At 43.1% G+C, this 21059-nt stretch overlaps 2 protein-coding genes across 8 annotated transcripts in view; one reads left to right on the top strand and one right to left on the bottom strand.

Annotated features, from left to right (window-relative positions):
• NUDT5 (nudix hydrolase 5) overlaps positions 1–21059 on the top strand; it is a 119769-nt gene that overhangs the window by 19222 nt on the left and 79488 nt on the right. For 2 of the 3 annotated variants that reach the window (XM_077337952.1, XM_077337951.1), the window contains 2 exons: positions 808–2331; positions 2797–3147. The exons of the other annotated variant lie outside the window; for it this stretch is intronic. In XM_077337952.1, the coding sequence (XP_077194067.1) occupies positions 808–833 (26 nt within the window). In that variant the 3' untranslated portion in view covers positions 834–2331; positions 2797–3147. Of the gene's footprint in view, positions 1–807; positions 2332–2796; positions 3148–21059 lie in introns of those variants that run through there. 3 annotated transcript variants of the gene reach the window in all.
• Positions 4450–20951, bottom strand: SEC61A2 (SEC61 translocon subunit alpha 2). 5 transcript variants are annotated; one of them, XM_077337938.1, is made up of 14 exons: positions 20734–20951; positions 20224–20437; positions 17306–17379; positions 16058–16125; positions 15605–15670; positions 15101–15179; positions 13716–13847; positions 13046–13155; positions 11634–11787; positions 9192–9352; positions 6695–6892; positions 6413–6604; positions 6206–6282; positions 4450–5386 (listed from the first exon to the last, which is right to left on the bottom strand). In XM_077337938.1, exons 6-14 carry the CDS (start codon positions 15159–15161, stop codon positions 5200–5202), a joined length of 1272 nt encoding a protein of 423 aa, XP_077194053.1. In that variant the 5' UTR covers positions 15162–15179; positions 15605–15670; positions 16058–16125; positions 17306–17379; positions 20224–20437; positions 20734–20951; the 3' UTR covers positions 4450–5199. The 5 variants fall into 5 exon arrangements, with proteins under 5 accessions (XP_077194053.1, XP_077194051.1, XP_077194054.1 ...); XM_077337936.1 differs by lacking the exon at positions 17306–17379; XM_077337939.1 differs by lacking the exon at positions 20224–20437.

Raw genomic sequence — 21059 nt, 5'->3', positions numbered from 1 at the left:
AGTATAAGAGGAAAATACATCCAGTGGCTAGAAACCAAGAGCCATTTTGTCTGTTAAACAGAATGAGGTAGTGCCATATTTCCATATGTGACCATTCATATTGAATTTGTAAATTATCAGAAACAGGCTCCAGGGGTAGCTAAACTGTGGCTTCGCATGCTCTCAGGGGCTTATGGTAATTGTAGTCCATAGACATCTGGAGAGCCACATGTTGGCCATTCCTGGGCTATGCTAAACTTTCCATTCTGGCATGCTGCAGTGCTTCATGCAAGACAGCACATGGAGCTGTTTTTCATTGAATCAGACCGTTGGTCTCTTGAGGCACGGTAGCCTTCTCTGACTGGCTGGCACTGGCTCCCTGGGATTCTCAGGCAGAGGTCTTCCACCTCACCTACCACCCAATCCTTTGAACTGGAGATGCTGGGCACTGAACCTGGGAATTACTGCGTGCCAAGCAGATGCTCTACTGCTGAGCTATGGCTGTTCTCAAGTGTTCTGTGATGTAATTATGGCTCCTACCATTTACAAACTAAAGCTGTATGGTCCAGAACTATGCGATCTTGTCACATTGCAGACACCTGGTGCTTAACCATTGTGTCAACAAAACAAAACCAACCAATAATAAGAAACACGAAAAGACAGCAAACCTCTCTTTGGTCCAGTGACATCCCAAAGCAGGATGCTGCAGGAGAAGTGCAGAGATTGGATTCAGCTATTGAAGTTTGATACCGTTATGAAAACATTTAGAATATGATGCTCCAAAACATGCAATTTTCTATATTTGTGCCTTTTGTTTTCTCTACACAGCTGAAGGAGGTATGTGGTATGCTTAAATTCACTGTAGCTGGAACTGCAGATAAGTATGCTGCTTGATCATTTTCAAGATAGTTTTCTTGGTGGCTAATAGTTGTATCTTCCTCTCGTTCTCATAAGCTCTCTTACTTTTCAATAGAAAGACGTTGTAGGTGACTATGCTGGTCAAACAAGACCTTCACCCCACTCCTCCAAAAAGCCAGATAATGATTAGGACCAGCCAAAATGTCCCAAAACAGTGTGAAAGCTGTCTGGTTCAACACTTCATCTGGTTTAATATTATTTCCCTCCGCCTCCCATCAAAAAAGAAAACAAAACACAGGGGGGTGGGGTGGGAGATGTTGTACATTGTAACTTACCAAAGTAGAAGAAACTTTGTATTTCTTGCATTGCCTTAAATTTATCTCCTGTATTATGAATACAGCCTGCTCTCAGCCTTTAAGGGATCTGAGTGTCTCACCTGGACATTTGAACTGTTGCTGGCCTTTGTGTCTCCAATACAACATTTTTTTTACTACATCAGTGCTGCAACTTGACACTCTCAATTTTACAGAGGGAAACTTCAGAGAAAGTCTTAAGCCCTCCCCCCTTTTAATTACTATAATTTTTATTAGTTTATTTTGTGTCATTTTGGTTGGCCCTAATCTGGACTTTTCAGTAATCCACTAATATGTGAGCCACAGTCATGCTTCAAAAGGATTCCTAGTGCTTCTAATGCTTCTAGAGATGACTATCTAGGAGAATCTGCTAGACGGGGACTCAAAATCCATTCTCTTTATACTTTTTTCAATCTCCTCAAATAAATATTTTTAGTCACATTGGAAAGTTTAGAAAGAAGAGGAATTTTGGGATTTCTAAGGTCTTGTTCACCCTGATCTTGTCAGATCTCAGTAGCTAAGTAGGGTAGTATAGGCTAGTAAGATACCTCTGAATATCTCTTACCTTGAAAATCCTATGGGCTTGTCCTAAGACACCTGTGACTTGATGGCACTTTCCACCATCATCAGGCTCTTGTTCGTAAGTGAAGATCAACCACCATCAACTGCAGTTTTGCATTCAGACATAGAGGCCCTTGGGCTGAAGTCAGCCCCAGTTTATGGCTCCCTCATGAGACCCCAAAACTGTGAGGAAAGTGGCATCTGCAGCAGTAGACCTCACAGGGGGAAGACACAAATCTTCCACTCACTGGCCACTTCTCAAGAGTGACCATTCAGGAAAACCACAGTTCTAAACCATGTTAAGAATTATTTCATAGTGTGAAATGTTGTCTTATCTGTTCTTTGGTGCCATTCTTCTGGGGCTGTTCTTCATCTCCTGATGTTAGGCTTTGAGAAACCATCTTGCAGAGCACAGAGGCTGGCTAGGTCTCCATTTCCTCTGTGTCCTAAAAGAGGCCATCTTTTAGAATATAGTAAAAATGAAGTTGTTATTTGATTTTCTGATTTTTTTTTTGTCCCCTTTCAGAATTTGTGGAAGTAGTTACACTACCGAAGAATGATTTATTGCAGAGAATCGAGGGTAAGTGCAATCATTGAGGGAAAGCTTCAGCCTTTAGCAGATACCTCAGATTTGAGCCTTGGCAGGATTTTGTGTTTGGAGATTGTATGGTTTGCCATGAAGAGATGTTCTTTATTGTGAGATTTCTCATACCCAGCATCAGTCTTCTGAGCAGCAGTGTTTCATTCAGTGTTTATGAACCATCCCAACAAGTCAGCAACCGTGGGGTGGGAGGGGAGGCGCGAGCGCCGGTGCGTAACTTGGCACACACACACAGGTGCGGAGCTGCGTGTGTGCGCCTTTGTGCCTCAAAAGGAGTGTTTGCGTTAAGTGGAAATGTCGTGTTCTGAACTGCAGTCTTCAACTTTTTAATAGTTGCTCTAACTGTATTCAATGCATATGGGAGAAATCCGTGATGCACATACTCTTTGTATTCTTTGGAACAGTAGTGAGGACTATTCTAAAAAAAAAAAAATTATTTTACAGAGCTGGTGGCAATCGAGCACCTTATAGTGGATGCCAAGGTTTATGCTTATGCTTTAGCTATGAAGCATGCAACAGACACACCATTTCAAGTACCATTCATGAAATTCTGAGACTGCATCATACTTAGTCCTTTAGAAGCATTTCCTTGATCAAGACCCACAGCAGTGGCGATCCCACAATGGCAGCTCTTTAATTAAAAGTACTTGAAGTTACATCCAGCAGTAAACCTTTTTGAAGACAACCATGGGTGGGTAGGCTTACTGTCTGAAAGGCTGCATTACCTGTAATTCACTTTCTGTATCCTGATTGACTAGAATTGTCTATGAAAAATAAATGTCTTTACACACTTTCTACAGTCATTGTTATGCTTTTTACTGGTGGTTCAAACTTTGAATCTCAGCTTTGGAGGAAGTGTAGAGGTGCAGAAAGGTTTGTCTTTCACTTGTTTGAAATGTTAGAGTGGTCTTTTAGTGTTTTTTCTTTCTCCTTCCAGAATTATCTAAATGTATTTCTGAAGCAGCTGCCCTCATCATACTATTGGCTTCTACTTGAAGTATAGGTTAACCCAAGAACTTGTCATTGGAACAAGTGACATTGTAGCCAAGACATTCACCAAACAGTCAGACCTCCCCACTCCAGATAAAGTCAGACCTTAGCCCAAATATCATGCCTAGATGCCTTGCATTTTGTGTTGCTAAAACGAACACAAACAGCAGTCAGGTTGCATATTCTGCCCTCTCGGGATCATGTCTGAATCTTTGCCTGCTTCATAACTGACGGTTAAAAAAAAGATTTTGGGTATTAGGAAGCTGCAGTGAAATATGAAATGGAAAAGTGCTGGTTCAAATCTCCTTCTAGCAAGAAATAACCAGGTGGCCTTATACAAGTCCAGAGAGGTAGATCTTTTACTGAGTTGTAGCAAAACAGTACAGAACTCTGGTAAAGACCAGTGCTTTCTTGCAGTACACTTTTTAATGTGAGTCTTTGCCAGTTTCCACCAATGCCTCTGGACTTGGGGAAGCCCTGAATAAAAGCTGCCAGTTCTCTGTATAAGTGAATACGATCACAAAAAAGCCTTAGTAAAGAGTAACATTTATTACCTAAATGTACTCACCTCCTCCCTTCTAAATATGCAATAATATTACCTTACATTCGTTGTAAGAATTACTGCTGTGATGCACTTTGGAAGGTTCAACATGGTACGAACTGTAGTGGTTTCTTTTAATATAACAGATGAAGTGTTGTGCCAGCACAACTCAAAATATTCTATTCAAGGCTCCCTAAGGTAAGAAAAGGTGAGCAGCTGGTGGTAAGGCAGTACCTATTTCATATGCAATTCTGCCTGCTAAACAGGACAAAGCCTCGTGTCTGGACTGGCACAAAACATGCCAGAAGAACATTAATGGAAAAGGAATCACACTGAAGCCTATCAGGACTATGACCCCAAGGTCACCCAGCTGGCTGCATGTGGAAGAGTGGGGAAATCAAACCCAGTTCTCCAGATTAGAGGCTGCTGCTCTTAACCACCATACCAAGCTGGCTTGAGAGCAAGAGCCAAATGACTCCTCACTCTTAAGGCCTCTCTTTTCAATTACAGCTGTTTCCCACTGAGTAGTAACAGCCAGTTGTCTCCCAAAACCAGCAAAGGTGATATTTTAATTAAATAAGTTTATTGTCTAGTGCTTACAATAGTTACCTCACCACCAGGAAGCACAACAGCAGCACTGTCTTCAGGGTGACTCGCTCCTTTCTCCCCTCTTGTTACTCGGCATGCTGCTTTGAGGGTTCGCGTGTTCTTTTTGGGCGTACCAAAAAGCAGAACCAGGATGAAGCTTCAGCAGCACAGGTTTCCCCCTCCCAAGGACACATGGATCTCAAAAAGGCATGGTGGAAGTCTCAGACAGGGATCTCCAGCGTCCCTCTCCTTGCCCTTCTATCAGTTTGTGACAAGATGAATGTCACTGCCTGGCCTAATATGCTTGCCCAGCTTTTCACTTCAAAACATGATGCCAATGACAAAAGGGTGTTCAGCATAGACCAGGAGGAAGGTGGGTGGGGCGTTTTTTACATATAAAAATAATGTACAATATAGATCTTGGGGAAATGGCATGTACTTCTAAAGTGTTCACAATAAGCTAAATGGCACTGTTGGATTATGGTCTTTATAAAGGGGAAGGCAGATGTGTTGTTTTCCAACACTACTGGCAACATTCAAGAGATCCCCCCCCCCCAGACAGTGTAAACTTTGATTCTTAAGGCAGCTGGCACAGAAGCTGCACCCAGGCATTGCACAATGCCCATTGTGAGAAATGGGGTACACAGCACCACTCGGGGGTGGGAGGGGGAGGGGAATGACATTTGGCTGCAGTTCCCTTTCTCACAAGCTAAGCAACAGTCAGACAATTAGAAAAATAAAGCTCCCACTCCACCAACCTCTGCCTGCTCTTTGACAAAAATTTCAAAATATTGATAAATAATAGTGACTGCAAGCAGAATGCCGGTGCCTGAACCGATAGCCCCGAGGAAATCAGCCAAGACTGAGAGGGCCCCGATGCACAAGCCTCCAAACGCAGCAGCTGTGGGGATATATCTAAAAAAGGGGGAGAAAAAGAAATGTCATGGCTGCAAGCTGGGCCTGCCAACATCAGACTCGAAGCGGCTTTCGACTCAATTGAAGATTCGATTCATCTGAAGATTTGCTTTCAGTTTTATCCATTAGACCAGCAAAGGCTAGGCCAGAAAATTGGTTGACAGCCTGAGATCCATCATTGCCAAGCCCAAAGTTAAAGACCTCTTAGTGCTAATCCCAAAGGAAGACTGAGGTTGCTATGCAGAGGAAAGCAATGGCAAACCACCTCTGCTCATTTCCCAGCTTGAAAACCCCATGTTCCTGGGGTCGCCATAAGTCAGTTGTGTGCAGACAAAATACGAACAGAGGTCGCAGGTGAAGTGAAAGACCTGAGACCTGGAGAGCTACTGCCAGTCTGGGTAGAGAGTACTGACCTTAATGGACCAATGTTTTGATTCAGTAGAGAGCAGTTTCATGTGTTCAACTCTTCCTGCCTAGTAAATCTACTAAAGCTATCTTAGGCAACCTTCAGACTGTTTCACTATCTTTATTGAAAGAGAGGGGCAAACTCATGCTATTTTATAGAATCATAGAATAATAAGAGTTGGGAGGGACCTCCTGGGTTATCTAGTCCAAACCCCTGCACTATGCAGGACACTCACAACCCTATCACTCATTTTGCTTTAGGCAAAACACTGCAGGACCAGGATCAATTCTTTGCACTTTGAGGTGCTGAACAGCTGAAATCACTTTGCTAAAGGTGCCATAAGTCTGAGACCAGAATAGTTGGGAGGATTTGAACAGTGTAGGTTGGGTTCAAGAAGACTGTGCTTCTCTTACCTGTTTAATTCATGAACCATAGATGTATCCCTGTGGCCTCTCATCACCATTTGCTGTTCTTTCAATTGCTTGGCAACCTGCAGAAACAGTGACCACAGCATTTCATAGCCAGATGAAAAGTGGAAACTAGCCTTGGATATAAGTGGTACCAAAAGCCAAAATGATTTGAGACTACAGAACAGTTGCAACCAAACAAAAAACACTTACGTCTTTTGCAGACGATCCTGACACTTCAATCCATGTCTTGGAGAAAAATGCACACGAGCCCAACATAAATATAATATAAACCATCACATGGACAGGATCCTCAAAGATGGCGCCCATGGATTCTGGAGGGGAGAGATAGTAACAGAGGCCTCCGACAGGATAGGAGCGTGCTGGACCACCTCCACTCACATCCTGGAGAGGAGACAGTAAAGCCCAATGCTGTTTATGGGTTTTGTTGAACTACTACCACTCCAAAAGGAAGCCTGTTAGTGCAATACTTACAGCCCACTGCCCAAGTAAATTGACCAAGAAGTTTCCACTGAACCGCACAGACAACATCTGAGAAATAACATAAAGATTGGAGACCAAGGCAGACTGAAGGATGATGGGGATATTGGAGGTATAGAAGAGTTTGATAGGATAGCTGCTGTATTGTCCACGATAACGGGCAGACTTGATTGGGAGGTCAACACGAAACCCCTAAAATACACAGTAAAATATTATAATTATAATTATATGAGATTTATAAACTGCTCCTCCCTACATGGCTCAGGGCGATGCACAACATGTTAACATTGACATAAATCAGGTCAAATAAAATAATGTACTATAAAAACCTCTTGTGGCGCAGAGTGGTAAGGCAGCCGTCTGAAAGCTTTGCCCATGAGGTTGGGAGTTCAATCCCAGCAGCCGGCTCAAGGTTGACTCAGCCTTCCATCCTTCAGAGGTCGGTAAAATGATTACCAGCTTGCTGGGGGGTAAACGGTAATGACTGGGGAAGGCACTGGCAAACCACCCCGTATTGAGTCTGCCATGAAAACGCTGGAGGGCGTCACCCCAAGGGTCAGACATGACTCGGTGCTTGCACAGGGGATACCTTTTACTATAAAAACAAAACTAAACCAAAAAAAGACTGTAATCCAAGTCAGAAATGCCTTTCTTTAAAAAGCCACAATTCTGTTTTCCTGCTACAATAAACAGAATTGGCTGCCTGTGATCATGACGCCATGCCTACACACCAAAATCATAAAACTCTAACCACTCAAAGGTAGTAGTCTAACCTTCTGTTAATTTTAATTCGATATACAGTTCCTTCCTGTTGCTGAACACATGCAAAAGTCACTCTCTCTATCCCTTACCCACTGGCTTTTACCATGCTCTCCCTTCACTCTCTGGCATCACTGCCCCTTCTGACTCCTAATCCTTGGTTGGATGCAGAGCTGTGTTGCTGTAGGTGCAAAGAGTTCTACCAGCACGATATGACTTGCTGCACCCCTCTCCACTAAGAGCCTGAATGCTCCCTAAAATACTGCTCCTGGGCAAGAGGGGATCCCCCCTCCCGCCCAAAAAAAACCCCCACAGGATCTCAGGGGACATTTTCAGCAATTGCAGAAATTTCACACCATGGGTAGGGAGTCCTTCTGCCTAACAGAACACTACAACCATCTCTTTCTTTTTGAAAAAAAGCCCCTGCACCCTTTCCTAGCCTGCTGCTCCTTTGCTCCCCCCACCCCTGTGCTGACTTTCTGGACCTATGTTTTTTTCATATGCTTGCCTGCCCTGCCTCACACTCTGCTGAAGTAATTACTACCACCACCCGTTCCCCTGATGCATGACAAGCGTGATCTGAATTTCTGACTCAAAGCGATATCTCTCATTTTTTGCAGCATTACTTCAACACATGGAAATTGTTCTCAAGGTAGGAGTGTGCAGTATTTTTCAACACCGTGTTATAGGGCAAGTTTCCCTAGCTGCATTTCCTGCCACATTCCCAAAGTCTGTTTATTTAGGTGAGCCTACTTTAAATATTTGCATTTTTTGCCAAATGCAAATTGTTGACAAACAAACCACTTTGATGCGTGTGCCAAGCTATTCTCAGGAGGTTCAGGGAAGAAACTAGTAAAGGACAGAGTCCACATAAGTACACTTTTCTGTATAGCAGTTTTAAAACTGTGCATTTTAACTAAGGACATTTATTTATTTGTTTATTTATTGGATTTGTATGCCGCCACTCCCAGCAAGCTGGCTTGCAGCAGTTCACAATAATAATATAACATAAAACAATTTCCAATTCCATAAAACCACATACAATATATACAATAATAACCTAAAACAATTCCCCAAAACTATAAATCTATAACATGGCAGTAAAATACTAAAAAACCTCTTCTCCCCACAATGGAGCCATTGGAGTCGGTCCAGATTGATGATGGTAGAAATCAGGGGGTAGATTGTCTAGCAGCTCTGGGCACAATCTAGTACTGTGTCTGGGAGCCTTAAGGGGGGTGGGGACCCAATCTCATACCCTGGGTTCACCACCTAGCCTCAACCAAATGCCTGGTGAAAGAGCTCCGTCTTGCAGGCCCTGCAGAACTCAGAGAGTGCCATCAGGGCCCGGAGCTCATTCCACCAGGCATTCCACCAGGTAGGAGCCAGGACAGAGAAGGCCCTGGCCCTGGTTGAGGTGTGCTTCGCAGGACCTACAGCAAATTCATACCCACAGAGTGAGTATAAGGAGGTAAGCGGGTCCCTCCTTAGTGGCAACCCAAATTGTCAAACTTTGTCCCTAGCATAAGTTCTAACTCTGGGAAGAAATTTCAGCATGCTGCTGTAAATGGCATAGTACCACCAATGCTGAGAAAACTACCTTTGAAATTCTGATGGTGAGAGATTCACTAGTCATTTAGATTGCTTCAAACATTTTCTGCTGCAGTTCCTTCTAATGCGGGGAGGAAAAAAAATCTTTCTGTAGGAAACACAAGCTGCAGCCTTTACTTACCTGAAAGTATATGACTACAGCAAACACAAAGACAGTGGCAATCAGATTCATAAGGTTAGGCAAGTTCTGGCGGTAGAAAGCCTCCCGCAAGGCCCGGACCTTGTCAGTTCGTGTTGCCAAAAGGTGGAACAAGGCAATGACGGCACCCTCAAACTCTGTTCCTGAAGGCACCGAGACAAAAAAGAATATCCCCTGTAGTGTTAAAGGGCGCCTCATAGCTACTCTGTGATAATTTCACTGTTCACAAGCTCATCTCAGTCATCAAAAGGACATGGACATGGACTGCACACACACACACATATAAAGACAACAGCTTGGACCCTGCAGATCTGTTTGGCTAGCGGAGGTGCTTTCCTTGGGCATCTGGAACCTTCCAAGTGTTTGGCTTCTGAGGGCAGCATCTCTGCTTGCACAATGGCTCTGTGCAATCTAATCTCAAAAATGAAGCTGCTATGAATAGGAGAATGGTGAAAAAGATTTACACATGAATAAAATAAATAGTGCTAAATAGTAAAGATTAACGCAGATGCATTACAAATATGAAATCACTGTCCAGTTTCAGAATACAAGACACGCTGATGTCCAAAAATGTAGCATTTGTGAGTTACAAAGCACACTATTTCCTCTCTGCCTGTGTGGAGCAATCAAGTCATATATTATGTACTATAACAAACTTGCTAGGGAACGGCAAGAGTATTAGTTTCATGAGCTCTGCCTGATTTGCTGTTTTAGCCTTGCCTTCCCACACTGAGCACAGTTACTGGGCTTGACTCCCCATCTCACCAATGTAGAAGGAACCACATTCTGAGGAGTCTTCTCAGCACCTTGTATCCTCACACTCCGCTGAGTCATATCTGAAGACTTCAGTCTTTCTAAGGAGACTTCAACTGACAGAAGGATTCTTCTGCCAGAGGAAGAGCCACTGATGTTAGAGGAAGTCCTCCTTATACTGGAGGAAGGTTTCAAATTTTGCTGAGCAGGATGCAAGTCACTGACTCTGCATCATTTTGCCTTCATCAAATCAGAACAGGGATCCACGCAGAAATACTTGTGAGAATGGAAAGAATCTTAGTTTGCATGGAAACCGGGGGGGGGGGGGGGGGATAGTGCACCTCTAATTTGATAAATGAAAAAGTATGCCATCAGGAATCTGGGGACATTAGGGCAGAAAGAAACCAAGAAATTACGGTATAGAAGCAGAAATAAAATAAAGCAAATTAGAAAAGAGGTAATTCCTTAGATAATGGGGAGAAGTTGAAGCTACAACCCAGTACTAAATTGCTTGTGTACCATTCTCACCAGGTTAATAAGACTGATGGTACCATTCTACCTTTAGGTTTACAAAGTTACTATAGTTGCTAACCCTTCCACATAAAAACACACACTACTTCTCTACAGATAGACCCCAAGTCTCTAGCTGAAGCTTGGGATGACTATCCAGAACACAGTAAAGCTTTCTATACTCCAGATTTTCAGGCATGCTTGTCAAACAGCAAGTGAGATGCCTGAACTATAGGATTCTAACATCATAGGAAAAAGCTACTTTGCCTGATAATTTTCATTTAGAACATGAAAAAATATAGAGAGACATGCAACATGCCATATGCTGCTCCAGATTTTCTAACCTTCATTTCACCAGACTTCCCTAATATGTACAACATCCCAAAGAGCCCCAGAGGTTCTACTGTTGCAGCAGACCTCCCATGCATGTTCAGAGGTTGTGCAGACCACACTCTGACCACAGTGCAGTGTGGTCAGAGATGATACTATTGGCTAAATCTTGCCAGACAATTCCATTGCCTCTGATATGCAAAGTTTTCTTGGAAATGACACTATCAAAGTTTACTAAGGGTCTAGGTATCACTAGGGATGGGCACGAACTGCATTTTTGCGGTTCATTTTGGGTCATGACTGACTAATGAATCAAATCACAAACTGATACAAACCAGAAGTTTGGTTTGCAAACTGAGCTTGTTTGTGACCTCTGCTTTTGTTTCCTGCTGCTTTTCACAGGGAGCTGAAAGCAGGGGTTCACCCTGCAGAAAGCAGTGGGGAGCAGAAAGCAGGGGGATTAAATGGTTCCAATCCATTTAAGCTCCTGCTTTCTGCTGTTCATGAACCTCCATGAGCTTCTTTAAAAATTGTGGAAGTTCATGGTGGATCATCAGTTCAAAACTTTGGTTCATGAACCAGGAACTGGCCAGAATAAATCACAAACTAACATTCATGAGCCAGTTTGTGTCCATCCCTAGCTAACTCTACAATTTAGAGAAATGGGTATGAAAATCATGCCTTTTACTTAGAATTTAATGTTGTGCCAAGTCTCCATTTAAGTGCAAGTAGCTGGAGACCCTTTCTGGGACACCAGCTCCTTTATCACAAGTCACTCACTATCCTAATCTACACATGCATTGGGCCAAAAGAGCAGCAGCTAAAATTTACCTCTGCCAGTGTTAATGGTAGTGGGGCTAAAGGCCTTCCAGACAATGGTTTCACAGATGTTGGTAGCAATAAAGAGAGAAATCCCAGAACCCAAGCCATAACCCTTCTGTAACAGTTCATCTAGCAGCAGCACAATCAAACCAGCAACAAACAACTGTGGGGGAAAACAATCACAGGTCAATCATTTTGCTTTCAAAAATCACACTGATCCCAAAGCAGACAGATGGTCAATTCAGCCAGTCCATGGTGCTGCCTCCTTCCACCTTTTCCCATATGTCCTGGCAGTGATCATTTTGATACCACATTTAGCATACTTCCTTGATAGTAAAGTCTACTGAAATGTGCAAGATTTTGTATTTACCACTGGGATCTGTTGAATATGCACACATCTACATGTTATTAAACTTAGTTTTGGTGTACCTTCCCAAAGCCAGAGAACGTTTATTCTTCTTTTTCTCAGTTTTGGTGTTATAAAGTGACTTGATGCCTAAGTTTTTCACAATGATTTCATTAAATGGCATTTGTGTGCTTTATCTGTAAACAGCACACACAAACTGCCAAAGTTACCTACTCTTAATGAAGAATCACCCCTATCAGTGGGGAAGACATTTGCACTGCAGGCATCAACCTCCAATTAGCAAGCTGGTGTAGCATAATCTCTAAGGGGATGAGCAAATACACTCTTTATCAGTCTCAGCACTCTGCACATTATACAGGGATATCAATACTGGCTTACGTTCTATGAAGACTGAAAGACTTACAGAAAATGAATAGGAAGCATTCCGAACTCTCACAAGTGCGGTATATACTCTTACTTATTTTTAAAATATATAGCTGTATTCTGGCAATAAACTCATATTAGGCTGGAACTGGAAACTATGGCTTACCTATGGCTGCCACCAGGAGCAGAAGTTCTGTGATTTCCTCTCTTCCCTCCCATGCAACAGCAACTAGGGCTGTTCTATGGGCATGTCATTATACTGCAAGCATCCCCACTTTGTGGGCTGCTATGTTCGACAGCAGAACTGCCAGCATGTAACACTTCATATTGCTAGATATTGTCAGAGGAGGCAAAGGAAGCAGCAACATGGGACACCTTGCTGTTTTGAGCACAGCCATACCTGCCCCTTAGTGCTCAGTTGTGCTCTTAAGTCTGCAGCACCAAGACAAAGCAAAGAGGAAATGAAGGGATTTGAGGCTTTTTATGAAGGAAGCTGGCTTGCATGGCATCAGAAACCTGATTAAGGGCACCCAACACATTCTCTGTTGTGTTACAGTTCCCCAACATCCAAGTATCCTTACATCAAACTAAGAGTGCCTAACATTAAGACAAAGGTGGAAAAGGTATAAAAGCTATGCAAAAGACTTCCCGCCTGTGCTTAGCTGCCCTCTAACACCACTCAGAGGCATACCTGAATTATGATCAGGAGGCAGATTCCAGCCCCCATTTCCGCAGGGTCGCCATACATGCCAGTCATGACATACACAATGGCCTGCCCAATAGTGATAATCATGCCAAACACTGAAACAGAAAGGACAGACAATTCCTGTTTCTTTTTGTCCATTTGGTTGCAAAGTTCAGGCCTGTGTACAAACTGATTGGAAAGAACAGAGGACTCCACGTATGGTGCAGTATCTCTGAAAGGAGTGCTTAGTCTGGTATAATAATTGCAAATTATGGCTAGGATCGAATGACCCCTACCCATGTTCTGCATGATCTTGGCTAATCATGTTTTTTCAGCCTAATCTACATTACAGGGAACCACGAATGCCACTGTGGAGCCAGTGTGATTTAGTGGGTACAGGACAAGGATCTGGGAGACCCAGCTTTGAATCTTTACTCTGCCCTGGAAGCTCTCTGTATCATTTTGGGCCAACAACTTTCAGTCTAAACCACCTAATAGGGTTATTGTTGTAAGGATAAAAATGAAGGAGAGAAGAGAATGATGTGTCAGCCAGTTTGCATCCCTAATGGGAAGACAGGCAGGGTATACATGAAGTAAATGCCTAACTAGGCTCAAAAAAGAGCAGGATAGAAATGTAATTGGCAGAGAATGTCTTTAGACTGAAAATTATGCTCACACTTCTGAGCCCCATTGAACAAAGCTCTGTCTTTTGGTGTATCACCCACTTCAATGATTTTGGCTCCAGCCAAAAGCTGCATAATCAATCCAGATGTCACAATGGGAGAGATGCCCAATTCCATCAAAGTGCCTGCAAAATAAAGAACACACAAATCTTGAAGCATAGTCTCAAATAGTACAACAAGCTCTATCAGCAGTTCCTCACAAACTCCCACAGGACAATTCACCACACACTTTCATTAGAGCATTCTGCAATGTTGAATATATTGGTCTTTACATCGAACTGCAAAAAGTTGCATTACTGCCAGCTTTTCGTTGTTCTTGCCTGTATTTTGAATGAAAGGTATTTCAATACTATGTGTGTCTGTGGGGGAGGAGATCTTACCAGGCTAATCTCAATGCACATCTATGCAGAGTTGCTCCTCTAATTCAGACCCATTGATTTCAGTGACCTTAGTCTGAAGCAAAAGCACAAGGCTGCACTGCCAATCAATGCCCCCCTCCCCCACCTCCCACACTAGCTTTCCATCTGCGACATGGGTATTTAAATACAGACCTAACTGACACTTTTCCTAAGGCATGGTTTACAGATCTGAAAACATGAAGTCTAACCCTATTTTAACTGTAAATATTTATTGGAATTTATGTCCAAAACACCAGATTGTTTTGTATGTAGTTCAGATATATCTTCTGTTATGCCTCCCAGGCCATATAAAAAACAATTTTAAAAACATATCCAGTACACTGAGGGGATCAAAGTAACAAAGTAACATAATATTTATATACCGCCCGGGGAGGGCAGTATATAAATATAAAAATAAAATAAAATAAACAGCCAGGAAATGTGAACATGGCGTGTCACAAATGCATGTGTACATTCTGGAACAGGTTATCTAATCTCTTCCCCATGTTGAAGACTGGCTGTTCTATACTGTAACTTTATTCACAGCTAGCAGTCAAGAGATGTGCCAAATTGTAGAGTAGACCCCTGACCCCAGGTGTACAAGATCGACCTGGCACTCCACTGCCAAGACAACAACAAGAGAGGTGTATAGAGGCTGCAGTGGCAGCTTTGGCTATGAAACACTTGTTCAGAACACTCTGGTAGCTGGGGCATGGGGGGAAATTATGCCACTATCATTCATCCATTTCTCATTATGATCTTCCAAGAACCCAAGTTCCAGTCTATGGTTTTCTACCAAGATCAAATTAGCACATCAGCTGGTCTTTTTATCTAACAGTACAAACCCACCCATATCTGTAAAGACACAAGTCCTACTGAATTGTATGGGGGTCGCATTCAAAGTAGCTTCATTTAGTACTGCAGAAGGAGTCAAATAATGACCAGGAAAAACCACAAGGGAAAGAAATTGGTACACTGACCTCTGTTTGAGGCAAGGATGACTCTCATCCAGTAGAAAGGATCTGCAGAGTCCGAGGACATGATTCCAAATAAAGGTATCTGCAAGATTTGTAGTTATAGTTAGCATCAGTATTGGTTTATGCTACTTGATTTACAGAAAACAAGGACAATGTAAGGAGGGAAAGGTCTTCAATATGTTTAACAGAGTGACAAATATTCTGCCATTTTACACAAAACAACAAAGCAATTTTATATTGAGGTTTTCCCCAAGAAGCTCAGTTTCTTATTTCACGCCTCTCCTGATCACAGGGTTCCTGGTAAAAGCCAGAAAACGTAAACAGTTGAGACATATCAGAAGCCATTTAAGAAAGCTCTTTTAAAGACATTAGTGAACTACTTCGTATGATCAAACATACAGGCTGCTAATAAAAAACTCTCTACTACAGCTAAACTAACCAAGCTATATTTTGCACTTGTAAATGTTCACTACTGCCCTCCACATTTTACACCATAAAGACACGTACCTGACAGCATACTAAAAAAATGAAGAGGGTGATAGCTGTCCATAAAACCTTCTCTCTGAACTGTATCTGTAGAACACATCAAAGAAGAATGGGACAAATTACGATAATAACAACTTGTTTCAATATCTCAACACTTCTATAAAGAAAACAACTTCATGACACAAGGAATTCTTTACAGTTTTATTTTAGAAAAGCAGAAACACCATACAAATCTCAAGCAAAGATTTGTTTAACTATTGGAGTTTTTTTTTTGGGGGGGGGGGCAGGCTTTGTTAGAGAGAATATCCCAGTTAAAGCTGTGCACATTATAAAGTGGCTTACAGTGAGTTCCTGTTTACTCAGAAGTAAGTGTCTGCTTAGTGTTGCAGCCCTATTAGTGTAAACTGACCCTGCACAGGCTTAAACCTGGAACAAGAAAGACACATGAATTCACACACAAATATGAACACTCACTTTTCTTTCAGGCTTTTGAATTTCTGGTAGAACTGCACAGAAGGGTTTAATAATTTCAAGAAATTTGACTGTTGAAGAAAGAAAAAAAATTAAAAGAAAAATCAACAGCATGTGCTATGATAAAATTTGTACCCAACACAAGATGAGGAATCACCCACTTGTAGAACAGATTTCTTAAGAAAGTTTTTGTTCATGAATAATCATACCAAAGGACCTTTTAACAATCTAAAAATCAGTCATTAGTTATACACACAGCCTCTGTTCATCTCTCTTTTACATATTAAATTGCTTTAGGATGCTTTGGGCTGATCCTGCGTTGAGCGGGGGTTGAACTAGATGGCCTGTATGGCCCCTTCCAACTCTATGATTCTTCTATGATCTCTCCCAATGAAATCAACAGGGTTTATATTTATACATTATTTCCAGGAGCATATAAATGCACATGAAAGACAGAACTCTGCAAGATTAAAATTTTAAAGGGGGTTAAGGGAAGTTGACCATGGGAAAAGGGAAGGAAACCACCACTTCCCACTGAGACCATCTTGCTCTTTTCCTGGGTGCCTTCTGAGGCAGGGGTAGCCATATGCTTTGCTTCTCTGCGGCCAGCATGCTCTCATTCTTACAGTTACCTGAATGCTGCTGGGATGAGAGAGCAGAGGCTGTGGAGAAGGGAGAGAGGAAGATTGCATCTTTCCCATCCTCCAGTTACTGCAAAGGTGGCTGTTTCAAGATGTGAGCCACCTGTCAACTACAAGCTCAATGGGGCAATGGCCATACCCACTTCCCTAACCTTACTGTGGAATAGTGTCAGAAGAAGTACAGGTAACATGTCAAAGAGCCACATGTGGCTCCTGAGCCACTGAGTAAATATTTAATGTGTTAGATGCAATCAAGACCCTTGTGGTCATATCTTATCATTCAAGGGTAGACTGCATTTAGAAAAGCAAAATGATATCACTGTGCTGACATAATGCCTCCTACAAGCCATAAATCCCACAAAATTGAACAATCCCATTCCAGACAGAACACTTCTTCTAAAACTAAACTCAGCTTGTAACTGCTATTTTTAAAATCTGAATTAAGGGAGCAGTACAATCACTGCAAAACGATTGAAATGTTAAAATGCTGGATAACTGGTTAAAGTAACACAGTTTGTTTGTTTTTTGAAAGAGGAAATATTGATTCTAAGGCCCAAAGGAAATATTATGCTCAAACCAGACAAATGCTAGTCATAGACAGGCATCTTACCTAAATGAGGATTATTTCTTATTCAGCATCCAACTTTTTAATCAGGATTAAAGCATGGCTATGCATCTCTGCAACTGGGAAAGAAAGCAATCTCAATTTGCCCTTGAGACTTCTGGATGTAGAGATCAAACCAAGTGGGAATGCAGGCCTTCCCAACCCAACATCAAACTGAGGGATGCTATGTAAAGGAGGTGGGGTGCACAGCCTGACAATTAACCTGGTTTGGGACACATGAGTTCCACCTTCAGGCTACTGGGCCATAAGGGAAAAATCCTATCAAAATATTGTTCTAGTTTCTATGCTGTTGTTTACCTAGATTAATAAGATCTTATTTTCAAAATAAAGAGAGAGAGAGCAGCCCCCAAAAGTGCTGAGCTGGGCCTAAAGATAGTCCCTAACCCTAGGTAATTTGTTTGTGGAGGATACACAAATGTTTGGTATCAGAATTTTTTTTTAAGCCTTTTAGTTAGCACAATTTCATCTTATTCAGGCTATGCAGCCTCAGCAAGCAGACTTTGAGGGTTTATGACAGGAAAGCAGTGCCTCAGAACTGGACTAGGTAGGTCTCGTGCTATGCTGTCAGCACACTCACCCATTGCTATAGGACACCTCCAGCAACAATACTATATCCACAGATTTGGAAGTGTGAGCCCAAACTAAACCATGTGAGGTGATACTTAACTAAGCCATCTTTTATTTGTGCAACTTCTGAATTACACAGAACTCCTATCAAACAACATGCAGATTTATTCACAAGAAGCCACACTCACTACAGTGTGCAAGGTTTAGAAACACGTATATTCTAATCTTATATTCTAATAGAGAAGTCTTTGGATATTTGAATCTGACAACTGAAGCTATGAATGGACATGACAGATTTTTCTACTAACTTGGAAAAGGGCCACAGATTTGCAGAAAAATATGAGAACTTTTAATTTAAAAAGCAAACCTAAAAACATTGGAGGGGGGTGTTAAATAAATGGTAAAAGCTTTAAGCAACACATTTCCTCAGTGGTAGTTGCTAGGCAACTATAGTCCTCCAAGGCTGGGTTTCAGTGAGTAAAAGGTTGGGAGAAGGAGCAGGGCCTTTTCCATGTTGGGAAATTTCTGGAGATTTTATGGTAAAACAGGAAGAGGCCTCAGTCAGGTATAATGCAATAGAGTCCACCCTCCAAAGCAGCCAGTTTCTCCAGGGGGACAGATCTCTGTTGTCCGGAGTTCAATTGTAATTCTGGGAAATCTCCTCGTCCCAAAATGAATGCTGAGAACCCTAGACCTGGCAGCAACCTCTGGGTGACTTGATACCACCAGATTTGCAGGGCTCAAATGGGCTGGGGGTGGGGTGGGGTGGGGTGGGGGGAGAAAAGCTTAAGACAGAGGAACAAATAAAGGTAGGTTGGCTGTTGGGAGGGACGGAGAAAAGGAAAACAGAAAAGGATTCAATTGGGGCTTTTCAATTGTAAGGATACTTAAATTCAGAGACTGCACTGGTGAATGGATAAAACAGATCTCTTTACAAACCTTTTAAAAAGTCCCAGGTTTGTAGAAGAATCTGAAATTTGGGTAATGGGGGGAACACTGTGGAGTTAAAAATTCCCATCAGTGGTTGTTATGTGGTGGTGAGAGGGCTGAAGATGGGGAGGTTATACAGGTATGTTGGCTGCTGGGTGGGAAGGAGAGAAGGTAACAGGAAAATGGGAAAAACTATGAGGGATTTCAGGGAAGGGAAAGAGAAAATGGAGGAGAAAATGAGATACCCTCTGCAAGTCCTTGTTCTTCCAAATTACTGCAGGCAGAACTTGGCCCTATAAGTCAGCCCAATTTGGGGGTATCCATTTGGACCCACATGGCAATCAAAAAAGGTTTTGACCTGCCAGGACCTAGTGGAATAAAACTCCTGAGAGGAGGATTGTAACCAAAAGAAATTACAAATTAATAGATTTGGGCTCAATGTTTGGAAAAATCTTCTAATGGCATCAACAGTGATACAAACTGCTTTGGGAGACTGTGAGTCCTTTTTCTTTAGAGGAGGGATGCCATATTCCTTCAATAAGCAGGGGATAGATGATCTCCAAGAACACTTTCAACTATATAGCTTTGCACCCTTGCATTTATGGAAGCGGTTTCACAATGCTCAGGATAGACCTATCAAAGGTGGTGACAAAGGCAATTTCAGTTTTTAAGGTTTGTGGGTTGGGTCTTTATTTATTTACTTCATAGGGATCCTAAGCAGCTCCTGTCATTCTCCATTGTTATATACATGAACACATGAAACTGCCTTATACTGGCTCAGACCCTTGGTCCATCAATGTCAGTGTTATCTACCCAGACTGACAGCAGCCCTCCAGGGTCTCAGGCAAAGGTCTGTTACATCACTTACTACCAAATCTTACTGTTGATACCAGGGACTGAACCCTTCTGTATGTCAAGCAGATGCTCTACGAATGAACTCAGGTTGCGTGAGAGATTGCCCCAAGGCAGAATGGGAATTCAAACCTAGATCTACCACACTCCTAGCTTGCCAGGGCAATAAGTAAATAGTAAAACATAACGAGAACGCTCCTTCTATAGGACGGGCACATTTCTGGCAGAAAGCATTTGATGCTATAAGATGCGTGGTGCAGAAACTTTCTCTCTTATGGGTGGCCAAACTGTAGCTCTCCAGCTGTCCTTGGAGAAAGCACTTGATGCAATATAAGATTTGTGGTGCAGAAACCTTGCGAGCATGCTACTGCCAAGGGCTCATGGGAATTGTAGTCCAAGGACATCTGGAGTGCCACAGTTTGGCCACCCCTTACGCCAAATACCACGCTGCACACATAACAAGCCCAGCAAGGACCGCGCAGACCCGCCATGCCCATCAGCTGCCTTTGCCTCCCCCCCCCCGCCCCCTTCGGACCCCGCGCTCTGCCACTCACTTCCCATGGCCCCGGGGCGGGACGCCGCCTGCTCCTCCTAACACGGCTTGCTCGCCGCTCTGAGACCGTCCGCCGCCGCCGCCGCCACGCCCTTGTCCGTGCCACGCAGAAGCCCCGGAGCCAAGCAAGGACAGAGCGGCTCCCTCCAGCTTGCCGGGCGGGCCCTAGGAGGGCCTTTCCCCCTCCCTCGCGGAGGCGGCCTCCCGAAGAAAGGCTGGTGGGGAGGGGGCGGAATAAGAGAGTAGAGAGGAGTCGGCTTCCTTTGGGAAAGGACCACCCTCTATGGAAACTCGCCCCCCCCCCCCGTAGGGATGTCAGCCTCGGTTTCATTGCTCATCTCCAGGCTACAGCGATCAGTCCCCCAGGAGAAAATGGCTGCTTTGGAGGGAGGATTCCATAGCATCATACTCCATTGAGGTCACAACTCACCCACCCCCCAAAATTTCCAGGTATTTCCCTATCCGGAGGTGCCAACCTATTCTTCTGTAGGTTTCCCAGAGAGTCACTTACCAGCAGCTGCGGTCAGATTCAGACGCGTAAGTAACAACAGCAGGCACAGACGTGCGTTAGGAATTGCGTGGTCGGGGGAGCATTAAAACACAACGAAGCACGCTCTTTTTCTGTTACCTTGGGAGTGCTCCCCCCCCACACACACACACCTCTTGATTTTGCAAAGGAAATAGTATGCAGGGCATAGAGTTACCAGGTTTGGACCCCCTTGGAGTTTTGGGAATGGATCCTGGGAAGGGCAGGATTTGGAGAGGGTGGGAGGGACTTTAGAGGGCTATAATGCCATAGGTTCCACTTCCACCCTCTAAACGCAGTTATTTTCTCCA

Source organism: Paroedura picta, chromosome 5, assembly GCF_049243985.1.
Source record: "Paroedura picta isolate Pp20150507F chromosome 5, Ppicta_v3.0, whole genome shotgun sequence".
Lineage (NCBI taxonomy): Eukaryota > Metazoa > Chordata > Lepidosauria > Squamata > Gekkonidae > Paroedura > Paroedura picta.
The sequence above is the reverse complement of the archived record's forward strand: the minus strand, read 5'-3'. Positions and strand labels throughout refer to the sequence as shown.